This window comes from Petromyzon marinus, chromosome 9, assembly GCF_048934315.1.
Source record: "Petromyzon marinus isolate PM22_M1 ecotype Great Lakes invasive population chromosome 9, UKy_Petmar_22M1.pri1.0, whole genome shotgun sequence".
Taxonomy (NCBI): Eukaryota; Metazoa; Chordata; class Hyperoartia; order Petromyzontiformes; family Petromyzontidae; genus Petromyzon; species Petromyzon marinus.
Window position 1 is genome coordinate 15,386,917 of NC_133675.1, and position 13,702 is coordinate 15,400,618.

A 13,702-nucleotide genomic window follows, 5' to 3' on the forward strand; every position below is an offset into this window, starting at 1 on the left:
GGTTGTGCAGATTTAACATTGTTAAATGATATACCTTTAAGTTTCTTTTTGGTACTTATTTATAACTTTTTCTGCAAATTTTGACCCAAAAAATTACCCCGGGGAACGTATACTAAATTTATATAATCAAGTCAATTGTAAAGTCTGGTTCGATGTACGCTGTTTCGCCTAACGTCACGTTTTCCAGGAATTCATCCCCGACGTAGAAGACTTACTGCATTGAACTCATATTCGAGGGTCATTCCATTCAGACTTGTCAACATTTCTTTTCTCAAAGTGCACGGGCAGCCCACACGTCCTTTGAACGTAACCGTCCCTCCCTCCAAACAGCAAAGCTGTTTTGTATGTATATAATATAGTATGAAGTATGACATATAATATTGAACGAGGGTCCCCACCTCTCCATCCCTGGGTGCTACCCAGGGCATTTAACTATAATACAGTACTACACAATAACGTTTCACTCTCCTATTATAACGACTGCAAGACCACCACAATAGTATTGATACAGTACACTAATATATACACTATACTTTACTACTATTCTTGCTACGGTATAGAAATGTAATTATGTCAGTGCAACTCGGAGAGTCAAACCTAGTTCAGAGTTTGCTGCTGTAATTATTCTGGAAAACATTCCAGGAGGCTCATAGGCGAATTAACCTAAATTTCAATTTTTATGGTGAACCAAAGCTCATTTCTATACAACGTGTATATTACCGACTATCCACCAAGACTGCACGTACTTTTGTACAATGAATGGACGCGTGATTGGGTAAAGATATTAATGGATTGGTGAATGACAGTGCTGGTAAATGAATATATGACCGAATACTTGGATTGATACACGAATACGAACAATAAAATGGTGCATTAACAGGTGACAACGTTTAAATTGCTTTAAAAGTGAGTGAATTAATAAATTAGTGAATGAATGAAGGCATTCATCATTTCACAGTATGATCAGGTGACAGCCCGTGAAATAGAATATGGCTTGACCCTGCTTTGCACTCTCGCCTCCAAAGTGCAAGTGGGGCCGCCCTGATTCTCCACCACAAAGCTTGGGCACCCATTGTGACCTGGGGTCTGCAGGTGGCGTCTCTGAGCCGCCATGCGCCGCACCTTGCCCTGGGAGCACGTGCTTGCCATTGTATAGGTGTGTCACGCAGGTGTCTCTTTAAACACACGTGCCCCGCAGGAACACGTGGAGGGGGAACTCTGCCACATAGTTTGTAGCAATAATGCTAACTTGAACACCAAGGTTATTAGTCCCCCCCCTGGGTGAAATTCTTTGCCAGTCATTCTTGGATTTTAAACTCGCCCTTCAAAGTGAAGATGTGTGGACTGCCGATTGCTCAGGGCACATTCTCTTTGAGTAATCGTTTGTGTTTAGGTTATAATGAGGCACGATTTTGTGGGCTATTTATCCAACAGCTTTCAGCTTAAATTTCACCCTTAATCTAAAGGCTTAATATTTGTCGCCAATATCCTGTATGACTGAGCCACTTTAAACCCGCCACCATCCGACACAGCCAATTAGTATGATTTGTCACGTAAACAAAACATGGCAATTCGTTACTAGTACAGCACACCGGTGTGTACATGTGAAGATATTACATTTATTCCTCTATTTAAGACGGTAACAGGATGATTTCTCCACAAATCTGGCTGTCGCATAATGGTGCTAGTTGTAATTACTGGCGAAACGTCGTACTCGAATTGTAAATGTTGCGGGTTTATTCTCCAACACACCGGTGTGCTGTACTCAGGGCCGGATTAAGATTTTGTAGGCCCTTGTGCTGCAGGTACTGTGAGGCCCCCAGTAATATTTTCAAAAGGAAAACAAAGATAAAGAAAATAAATTTTGATTTAAAGCTTTCGTGATTGCAGGGATTCATATTCTTTGTTCTTTCGATAAAGTCACGTAGAAGGGGAACAATAAAATAATAAAAATATAACGTTAAGAAAAAACCGCCACTTTTTTCAAATTTTCTTGCTGTGGTTTTCACACCTGATGATGATTGATTGTTGCAGTCGAAACGTCGTGAGAATTTTATTTTTTAATTATTTTATTGTTTCCCTTCTACGTGACTTTACCGAAAGAACCAAGAAAAAATAAAATACAATTTATTTTTACAAGGCTAATAACAAATATAATTCAGCATTCACAAATGAAATAACTTTTCACTTAATCTCTGGAGGCCCTCCAGCTGGCAGAGCCCCCTGGGCTGCAGCCCCTAAAGCCCCCATGCCTTGATCCGCCCCTGGCTGTACTAGTAACGAATCGGCATGTTTTGTTTACGTGACAAACCTTACTAATTGGCTGTGTCGGGTGCTGGCGGGTTTAACGACACATTTATATTGACGCGATCTAACCCAAAAAAAAACCCTCTATTGTGGACAATATTGGTCGCGAAAGCCTACGTGTTAAACTGAGCCACTTTATACATAGTTGATGGTTCACCTCCCTCAGATGTCTCGTGATGTTGAGGTGGAAATCCAAAAGCACCCTTCAGCTCAGCTATAATGTGTAATATTAAGGACCAGCGAGTCATTCACAAGAGTGAAAGGAAAATGTATAACTACTGATTATTACTTGCACTAAATCTGTAATGATAAATTATCCATACAATGCTAATTTACCGGTTTTCCTTTTGTTACTACAGCGACTCAGTGGAATTATCACATTGTTAAGTAAATGTCCTTGATAGTCTTAACCGTAGCTGTGCGTTTACTTGCCAGAGCTGCCACTGAGACCAGCCAATGGGACATTCCTTTGGGTTTACACATATGTACATTCTTCATCATAACCTAACCCGGCTACTCCGAACTGGATTTAGGAAGAAAAGATACATACAAAATGATTTCGCCTGCTGGAAGTGAAAAGTGACACTTATGTTTTTTTACTCGCCCTTGTGGAGATTATCAAAGAGAGAGGGGGTGGTGGGTTGGAGTGGGGTGTTGGGGGAGGAGGTCGGAGATAGCTGGGTCGATAGAGTTGGTGTCGGTGTGTAATGTAGGCGTAGGGACAGGTGTGTAGTTGAAAGGTGTGTTGGTGCTGCTAAGTAGGGCATTATATAAGTGAAGGAGGATTGTATATGGGCGGATGTACACAGATGTGCGTTTGTACGTTGTAATTCAACACATGTGTGTGCTTGACTCATTAATCCACCTATGTGTTCAATCACGCAGGTTCATTTATGGACTCGGACCTGATATTCATTCCGTTCGTCGGTTCCACCCAAGGTGAAAAAGTGTTGTTTTAGCCGACATGTCTAAAAGCTAAATAAAATACTCTATTCAAGTTATGGTTTGAAGAGTGATATTATTATTATTGACCGTATACATAAACTGGTAACACTAATGCTCTCCCACCTCAAGTGCTACCCAAGTTTCTGTTCTGACGGATCGACCAGGTAGAAAGTAATCGTGCAGGTCTGGGGTATGGTGGTATACTCTGTCCTCACCCCATTCAGCAGAAACAGGCGGAGGAGGAGAGTGACTCAGCCAACCCAGCCGCACACCACCAGTTGCCCCAGAACCAAGCGAGTGTCCAGGTCACACGTGAGTGCCTCGGGGGACGGCGGTGAAGAATGATGATGGGGGTTGGGGCAAAGTTGTTGGTGGGCGGGCGGACAGGTGAAGGGGATGGAGGGGGGTTGATGGTCCTAGCTATTTATTGTGCCGCCCCTGACGCCTCGCCTGCAGTCTGAGTGATTTGTCGCACGCCGGGCGCGTGCCACGGGGGCATCTCTCTCCTTTCTCTCTCTCCTCTCTCTCTCTCCACCCTCCTCTCTCTCCACCCGGGCGCGGCTCACACGCGCGCACCCACACACGCGCGTGCCGTCTCCCCCTCCCTACACTCACACACACGCACGCGCACGCACGCACGCGCGCACACATCCCGCGCCGCTGCCGCCGCACCTGCCCGGCAGGTATGGCCGTCTACTACAACGCGTTCGCCTCCTATTCGTCACTGGAGCTGACTGCGCAAGCGGCGGGAGCTCCTCAAGTCCCCGGCTGGGATTCTCCGCCGCTCACCCCAGCAGCTGCCACCTCATCGACGACTTCGTCCGCCCCTGCCTCCTGGCTCCTGCACGGCGGTGCCAACGCAGCCGAGGTGCAGGGAGGCAGCCCAACGCCTGCTGTGCCCCCGCCTCCGTACGGCGTGGCGGGGGCAAACTCCTCGTGTTACCACCACCAACAACAACTCCAGCACCACCACCACCAGCAGCAGCAGCAGCAGCAGCCCGTGGGACCCCACGGCCTCCCCGCGCCGATGATGATGACGGCTGGGGATGCGGTGGTGGTAGCGGCTGCTGGTGGTGCTGGTGGTGGTGGTTCGGGGATGAGCTGGCACTCGATGCCCGGAGCGTCGCAGGCGAGCCTGGTCCGCATGGCGCGGCCTCCTTACTCCTACTCGGCGCTCATCGCGATGTCCATCCAGGGTGCGCCCGATCACAAGCTGACGCTCAATCAGATCTACCAGTACGTGACCGACAACTTCCCGTACTACGAACGCAGCAAGGCGGGCTGGCAGAACTCGATCCGGCACAATCTGTCGCTCAACGACTGCTTTCGCAAGGTCCCGCGCGACGAGGATGATCCAGGTGTGCACGACACAGCGAGTGATGATGGGCGGGGGGGGGGTGCAGCGTTAGTCCGAGTGCGTTCGCGTGCGCGCGCGTGTGCGCGCGTTCGTGCGTGCGCGCGCGTGCGTTCGTGCGCGCGCGTGTGTGTGTGCGTATGGGCGGCGCGCGATGGTGAGCGTTGGGTCTCGGAAGTGCGTGAGACGTGCTCGCCTCAGTGTTTGTGCGCTGGTGTTCATATATGGATTGTGAGTACGAGAGAGAGCCCGTTTGTGAACGTGGATGCGAACTCTCACGCACGCAAACGTTCACTCTCGTTTGTGAAAAGTCGCGTGCGCGATGCGACTGAGTCGGCGTGCGTCGAGGAGCGCCGTGGGTTTGTGTGAGTGGCGGGGCGAGTGTGCTCGCCACACCGCCACTGGGAATGCATCAAGTCTGTTCGCGCGTGTGAATGAATGAGTGCCCGTGAATGAATGAGAGCGTGTGTAGGTGCAGCGGTGGTGGAGCGGTCAGCGCGCTGCGATACGAACCCAGCGAACCGAGTTCGATTTCCGTTCACGGCCAACACACAGTGACGATTATCTGAACCGGTCCTGGGGCCTCCCCTAGGTCGACTCAGCCTCAAATGAGTACCTGGTGCGGTGTGTAAACATCGCCACTGGGGAGACAAAGGCGGTCGGGCGTGGTGTTGGCCACCCACTCCCTCGTGTACCGTGTCGCTCTTCGTATGTGTTCGTTAACAGCACTTGCCCCAACAGTCTGTTACTGGCTATACGGGGGATCTTTGTCTTTGTCAGTGCATGCGTGTATGGGAGTGCACGTATCAGCAGTCGCTTGAACAGTTTACAAAGCCAACGAGGGGAATCTTTGTGCGTGAGTGTTTGTCAAAGTGGGTCAAGGGAAATACACATGGGGGGGGGGTTATTGTTGTGGAAAAAGAAAACTGTGAAACGCTCACTCCAAAAAGAGTGCACTGTAGCGTTTAACGAGACTGTGACTCGTGCTGAGAGGGAGGACAAGGAATGTGTAATGACATAAGCAGACCGACCTGACCTACAAGCCCGTGGCACCACGTGGGGGGGGGGGGGGGGGTGGATGTTTAAACACCACTTAGGCCGCCCCTGTTCGTGTTTCGTTGCTGAATATCACTGGCACTCAGTGCCCCTGGGCATTTGGCTATTTGCCAAGGATTCTCCGCATCCCGTCTGCCTTACATTGATAATTATTTGTCATTTTGGTTTCCCATGGCATGTTGGTTTTTGCAGTTTTTAATACAATTGCATTTATTTACTGAATTTAAATGTTTCTCGGACTCATGTTATGCTTGTCAGCAGTCGACTCTCCCGTTATCTCTCTGGCCTTTGTCTTCGCATGAATACAATGGTGCTTGCCATAAGAATGTGGAATTTCCACTCACGAGTTAGGGCCATACATACAGGTAGATGAGCACTGCCCAATGCTCGTTTGACAATGCAGACACTTAACTTCATTTTGAATGTCATTGAAGTATTTTTCCAGTGTAAATATCTTGAAAGCTCTGCTTTGACATCACTTTAACACTGTAATGTGTAGCAAGTGTGCTGCAATTAAAACGCTGCTGCAATGTTTTATCTATAGGCAAGGGAAATTACTGGACCCTGGACCCAAACTGCGAGAAGATGTTCGACAATGGCACATTCCGCCGCAAGAGGAAGCGCAAGGGGGCGGATAGTGGCGCCCCCGCCCGGCACTCCGCAGTGCCATCCGCGATGCCATCGGCGTGCGACAAACCCCACGAGCCTGCACCCTGTGCCTACGGGAGCTCCGAGATGTCCCCACCCTTGCCGTCTCAGCTAGGCGGCATCGGCCCCGCGCCGTCCCTGCCGGACATGCTGGGAGCGCCCGGCACGGTGGCACCGCCGCCGGTGACAAGCGCGGCGCACCTTCCGCAGGCCCTCGGCGTTGGCGTCAGCGAGCTGCCGTCGCCGGGGCTCGGGGTGTCGCCGCCGCCCTGGGCTGAGCCCGACCCCACGGAGTCGTGCTTCTCCAGTTTCGTTGGTGGTGGTGGCGACGGCGGAGGTGGTGGCAGTGGCAATGGCATGGAGATGGAGGACGAGATTTGCGGGCGGATGGGTGGGCACAATGCCAGCTCGCCGCTGTCGGCACTTGCCCAGTACCCGTTTCCCGCCACGTCTGCACCCTTCTCTGACTACAGCCTGGCCCTGTCCATCGGGGGCCTCCCGGGCTTCTACCAGCACAGCCCCCGGACGGCAGAACAAGGTGGTGCAGACCACTTCTTCCCCAGCACCTGTCGGGACAATGGACTGCTACATTACTCGGGCGGGGGGGAGTATTGGTAATAAATGTAATTATATTATTGGTTCTTTCGGTAAAGTCACGTAGAAGGGAAACAATAAAATAATAAAAATATAAAACAATAAAATTATCACGACGTTTCGACTGCAACACAAGCAATCATCATCAGGTGTGAAAACCTCAGCAAGAAAATTTTCTTGCAGGAAACACCTGATGATGATTGCTTGTGTTGCAGTCGAAACGTCGTGATAATTTTATTGTTTTATATTTTTATTATTTTATTGTTTCCCTTCTACGTGACTTTACCGAAAGAACCAAGAATATGAATCCCTGCAGTCACGAAAGCTTTAAATAAAAATGTAACAATGTTAAAACTAAATGAAAGTCCTGGGGTGTTATAAAAATTCAGACAAAACAGAGATTGGTCATCACACCGCAGAATTAGAGTGATGTGTATTTGGCGCTTACAAAACAAGTCACGCAAGGTATTCAGGTGTGCTGTGTGTCTTAAATTTCCTGTACATTTCAGTGGGGTTTATAAGATTGTATCGTGAGCAGGGAATTAATTTGAGGCTGCATGCCCCTCTGCACTGAACAGCATGCTCCTCGGCTTAATGCCCCATGTCTGTGCTGCATTGTAAGTGCGGTCATAGGTGACACACATGGGTATTGTGCACTCAGTTGAGCTGGATGTAAGTAATTACAACAACGTATTCACAATGTCAGTCTTTTGTCCATATTGCACATACCTGCAAAAATATATTTGTATATACATTTTTGTAATTGTTTTTTTATGTACAGTTTTATTTAGTGCTCAGGAATTCAGGTAAATCCATGAGCAGTTGTGATGGTCAGGAAGAAAGTCTGAAACAGTTTGACCGCGAATAGAGACCAATCGGTCGAATGTTAAGCCCCTGAAATGACTGCCACCTGATGAGAGAGACACACACATATGATGCTTGCATTGCACCCGTGTGTTGACATCAATAACACGTGAATAAATGTTCTACACTTATATATATTTGTAATGAACATTTCAACAATGTCTGTATCCACTTCTAGTTTTATTAAACAAAGAGGACATTTAAACTCTAACTGTAGAATCATTGATTATAAACACCCAATATCATGCCAACTGATCAGGTGGCACTAATTAGAGTACCACTCAATTGAAAGGTGGCAATTCCAATCCCGTCATAAGTCAACTCGGTTCATCATCTCTCTGCGGTCAATCAAATGAGAACTAATTCATGTTAAGTCAACAGTGGTTGTTTTAAGTAGTGCCTGGCTTCCGGCATAGGAATGCGTACGTTTTGGACAGCTACGGTGATTGATTGAAAACCATTCACTCAAAACGTGCATAGTTACCTCAACTTGCTGACCGGTGACTTGAGTTCTGGACCACATTCTGGAAAGATGGACGCAGACAGGTCCGTGATGCCCAAAGGAGACCATGCCTGCTGTAGTTGATAGATTTGCTGTTGGGATCTGTTGGGAATTTCGTGTCGTATCGAGTTCGGTTTGTTGCTGTGTAATTACGACTCTTCCGTTGACGGGCTGCTATGGGTGGGGTGACTGCACTATGCAATTTGTACTGTACTCGCATTTCATAAATGGACTTTTTTATCCTGATTTTTATTTTACGAGGAATGTTATTGTCGATGGTAATAAACATGCATTTCTAAGCAATACTTTGGTATAATTTTTACAGCGTTAAATGTCATTGTAAAATTTGGTTGATGTTCATTGTACGATCCAGGCTTCACATTTACGCTCTATGCTTCCACTGCTCACCTTTTGACGCACACGGTCACGTGTTTGTATCTTCCAGTAATTCTCTGCTAACAAAACGCAGCACTCCGATGCAATATTGAGTGAATCCAAATGCACTATGGGGGGTGGGGGGGGTTAGCAAATGAACACAAGGAAGCGTTTGTTTTCTCAATCTGACCAGGGACATGCAAATACTGACAATTTGTATGTACGTGCATACAATACACATCGTTACCACGTTGCAAACAGTTGATTTCTGTCAATTGACAACATTGCCATAGGGGACTCTTGCTAGAGACAAGCACATCATTAAAAACAAATAAGACTGTCAGGTTTATGAAAAAAACAGTGTCACAATTGGCCTTATGAGCTTTTGAAGTTTGCAAGGGGAAGGGCAACTTTATGTTTTACCCTACGGTGGAAAATATCAAAGGGTCAGATTAACACCTTGACGAATGACCAATGAAGCATATGAAACATGTTTCATTGGCCATTTGCGCTATTGGTGATTGTCATAGTTTCGTCCAAAAATTGGACAAGGATCATTTGCTAACATGTGTTGAAATTAATCGTTTTTATGTTCATAAATCATAAACACTCGGTGATGAATTTTAACATTTAGTCTCATTCTTTTGGCTACACCTGCCAGTAACCCGGTTTCATCCTGTGCTTGGAAGACTCAAGTGCTTGTTTTCAAATAGATTTCGAATGGTGGGAAGGCAAATGTGTTTTGTTGCAGTCCCTACACTTCAAACTCGACCTGCAATGGTATCCCAAACAAGTCTACAAGCACAGCGAGTCAATGGGGTTAACGGAGAGTGGGTGTTGTTCATTTTGTAGAAATTGCGGCAAGATTCATTTGGCTTAGTTGGGCACCGAACAATTGCAGCTTCTCACCGTCATTTAGTCGGCTGAAGACATTGTACTGTGGGCCTGAGGGCTATACAAGAACTTTGCATGTTATGAAAATACGTCAATTTGAGAACGATTCAAGTAGAGATGAGTGTTTGGTCTCAATGTGGAGATCTCATAAAATGATCCTTTCTATTTATGCATGATACATTGCTTTTCTGTATGAACTGTACCATACTTTTAAAAGGTTATGGGTTTGAGATTAATTATTACGTTATTTTTTTATTACCACATGTTCTATTTTTTCACTTTTACGTTTTGCACACATTGCGGAAATTCCATTAAAATGAAACATTTTGAATGATGTTTTTCCTTTTCACCTGTGGGTTTATTCCTGTGTTTTGCATTGTTGGAAGTTGTTGAAATTTCTCGAATAGCAGCCTTTCAGATAGCGGGACACGACGAAGTAGGGTGAGATGCAGGGTGTGTCATAGGCAGCCGCAGGGCTTGTGACACAAATATTATACACGTCCTGAACCGACTTTCATTGAAACAGTTGTCAAATTTGACAGACGGTGAAAATAGGCTATTGCATAATGGTGTTCGTTTTTATGAAGTCACACACTTGTTGCAAAAGAATGTCAACATTTTTCTTGAAAATGCAGCCACTTTGTACACAGATTCGGACAAAATTAGGTGCCATTGAAAACGTTGTCCAATATAACTGAAGTTAGAGAAGTGATCACGCATTACTGATCAAATTTTACACTTGGAAAAGCTTTAGAGATATATCAGTTAAGTGAAAATAAAGTAGGAAAACAGTATTTTCTTACTGAGGTGGGGAAAATATGAAATTAGAATTGAACTTTAATCAACTTTCGAGCCTAGAAACAACAATTTAATGTTCTAATTTAATGGTACGTACAACATGCGATCGATACACAAGTTGTTCACAGTTCATGAGTAACTATGCAGTACATCGTTACTAATGCATTGGATATTAGGTTACTGGATGCAATACTGTTATGCATGACACGTTTTACATATATTCTTTCCTAAGCAAATGTATTGAATACGTGGGAAATAATTTCATTCACGATAGATCCGCATGGTAAATTTTGACTGGCTCAGGGCTGAGAACAACATGAGCACTGCCTCAATGCTCATTAGAGCAGCAAATCACCGTGACTTTGCCGCCCAAATCAACTGTAAAACTGGCATTTAATCATACTAGGGACAGATGAAGAGCAGTTTAAAGACCCTAAGACAACGGGAAGCATACCCAGCAGAACCATAGCCACGAGTTAATTACACAGAAGCTGTCATTGCTGCCCACGTGCAACGGCCACTTCCCCGTATCTAGAACACCCAGGATGGCCACGTAGGGATGGGCCGGTGTGGCACAAACTGTTAATTAATCGGAATTGAGCTAGGGTTGGTGGATCATCCTAGGATCATTATGTTTGCGAGGGAGTCAGTTTATTTCGGGTGAGGCCCATTGAGACAAGAAGCCCTTTTTCAATGGCGACCCAGACAAAGCTACAGGCGTTGCAAATGGGAATGGATGGTTTACAGGAGTTGCGTCGAGAAAAAAGGGACATTTTTGTTTTAATAAACATGACTAATATGATATGGGACCTTTCTTTCCAGTATTAAAATATAACAATAGCTTTTACCATTTATGGCAATGAAACAGGTATCAAGATGTTAAAACACCAAACGGAATCCTTATTCAAGGAAGGCAGACAGGATACCTTGAATAAGGATTACGTTTGATGTTTTAACATCTTGACACAACTGTTTTATATCCAGAAAGGGTAAAACCTATTGTTATATGACTAATATGACTAATGAACATGACTAATAATAACTAATAATAACATGGCTAATACACATGATGAATAAACAATAATATTCAACAGCCAGAACTATGTATAATGGACAACTAGTCAACAATCCAAAATAACATTGTCCGTGACACAAGTGAGATGAACTCACGTTCACCTGCAAACAATAGCAAGGTTCCTATAGGTGGTAGTACAATAAGTAGGTTGCAGACCTATATGCAGAGTTCAGTTTTTTTCCTCATATAGGTTTTCTCTAAACCTGCATTCACCGCACACACAAGACGTGTCCATTCAAGCTGTTACATCTCATAAATCGACACATAATACACATTGTGTGGCACAATGGATTGGATATGACACGTGGGTAAGGCTGCACAGCGAGATTAGGGAGGATGTTGTGGGGATGGAATTGGAGATTGACCATCCTAACCAACCCGGTGTATTCTAAATCGATGCACTGCATACATCCACACGCATGTACCGACGACACAAACCAAAGCCATTTTTTGTTGAGGGTATGGCTCATTATTTCAAAAGTTCCCCTTGATTCTTGACAAATGTTTTAATCCAATTGATCATCGAGCAATGCACCTGGGGAGAGGGCGGCTTGCAGGCAAGTCGGACCAGGGGAAGGAGAAGATGAGGAGTTAGGTGGTCGAGGAGGGGGGGGGGGTGCTTGAACTTTAATAGATCTTCCTTTTACAATTATGGAATGTCCCCTACCCGGTCGGCGACAAGAGAGGGCCCTGCTACTCGCGAGCTCTGCTTCAGGGCGTTCAGGTGCGAGCGCAGCTCCCAATTGTGTGCTATTAGAGCATGGCCGGCCCATCTCAATCGCCCATGTGTGCCAGCACCCTGCCCGCAGGCCACAGCTTAATTCAATCTCTGGCACCTTCTCCGGGTCAGCTCAGCCTAAAATGGGCACTCTAAGAGAGCCACTGTGGGTCGGATGAGTTACATGGCTTGGTGAGAGCCTCCCCTGGATCGAGACTTGGATCGAAACGAGTTGGTGACAGTGGTTTTAAAAACAATGCTATAACTCTGATTAAATATAACAAGCAGCTCATGAATGCAATCTCTTCAGATTAAAGTTGTTAAGATTATTTTCTGTAAAATAACTTCGAAAACAATTCTTGGCTGGATTGAAACAGTACGGGACTAAAATGGTAACATGAAGGAGGTGAACTACAGGAGGATGGAGTTATTTTCGGAAAGTTGACTTTGATCAACCAGAACACATAGCGTTCTTAATAAGTGCAATGTTACCTGGCATGACATGAGAACCAGACACGTGGACATCGACATAAAACAATAGACCGAAGCTGAAGCATAGATGGATGCATTTGTGTGTGGAATTATACTGAGAGACAAACACAAGTTGGAGACACCAGATTAACTGGGAAGGAATGTAGGTGGGCTTGGGCAGAACACATTGCTCGGAGGGATGACGACCGAATGACATGTTTATTTTCAGCACTTAACATTTGTAACGGGATTGTAATCTTATTGTGTCACCCCGCTCAGGTGGTGCTGTTGTTATAGCGCGCGATCCATCATCAGAAGTTTTGCGAGTTCAAATTCTAATTTGAGGTGAATTCATTAGAAAAATCAATACATTCTGTAGTTATGTAAACAATATCCAGCCAAATGTTCACTCATCTTTCAATATGATCTTCAATGCATGGAGAATAACACATTTATAATAAATTATGCAGAACTGAATATGGAAATGACTGTGATGACTAAGTTGGTCAAGTCATCGGCTCGTGATCATGGTGCCTTGAGTAGAAATCCTGGTCTGGGCTAACTCACCCCATCTTTCCTTGTGGGGGGTTAGAGAATTGAGAACCATCTACCTACTCTTTGTTTTTTTCGGTAAAGTCACGTAGGTAAAAAATGAAATAAATGAAAACTAAATTAAATCACGACGTTTCGGATTCAGACTGGAGGCCACGCTTTCCCACCTGATGACGGACGCTTATGTTGCGCCCGAAACGTCGTGTTTTAATTTAGTTGTTTTCGTTTATTTTATTTTTTTACCTACGTGACTTTAACGAAAAAACCAAAGAGTATGATGAATCCTTGCAGTCACGAAAGCTTCAAATTTAGAACCATCTACCTGCTGAGGCTGCAACACTTAGAGGGAAGCCAACGTTCGTAGACCTTTGAGATGATTGGTCCCTGCAATTGAAACATGGAGTTTCCGCCACCAGCTCAGGTGAAACCCCCTTTTTAAATGTCGAAAATAGTAAAAAAAAAGACATTTACTTTCAACGGACCTCTGTGTTAGTGGGAAACAATAAACGCATCAGCAGCAGTATCCATAAGTTTTAACACGAAATAATC

General features: G+C 45.3%; 1 protein-coding gene across 1 annotated transcript; it reads left to right on the forward strand.

Moving 5' to 3' along the window:
* Positions 1 to 3,585: 3,585 nt before the first annotated feature.
* Positions 3,586 to 9,877, forward strand: LOC116940455 (uncharacterized). Its single transcript, XM_032950301.2, has 2 exons — positions 3,586 to 4,610; positions 6,207 to 9,877. Exons 1-2 carry the CDS (start codon positions 3,938 to 3,940, stop codon positions 6,926 to 6,928), a joined length of 1,395 nt encoding a protein of 464 aa, XP_032806192.1. The 5' UTR covers positions 3,586 to 3,937; the 3' UTR covers positions 6,929 to 9,877.
* The last annotated feature ends 3,825 nt before the right edge of the window (positions 9,878 to 13,702 follow it).

What these genes read in the sequence shown, in the direction of transcription:
- LOC116940455 (XM_032950301.2), top strand. Translation starts at nt 3,938, where the DNA reads ATGGCCGTCTACTACAACGCGTTCGCCTCCTATTCGTCACTGGAGCTG. An exon ending in GCGCGACGAGGATGATCCAG is followed by an intron (nt 4,611 to 6,206) that starts GTGTGCACGACA and finishes TTTTATCTATAG; the next exon opens with GCAAGGGAAATTACTGGACC.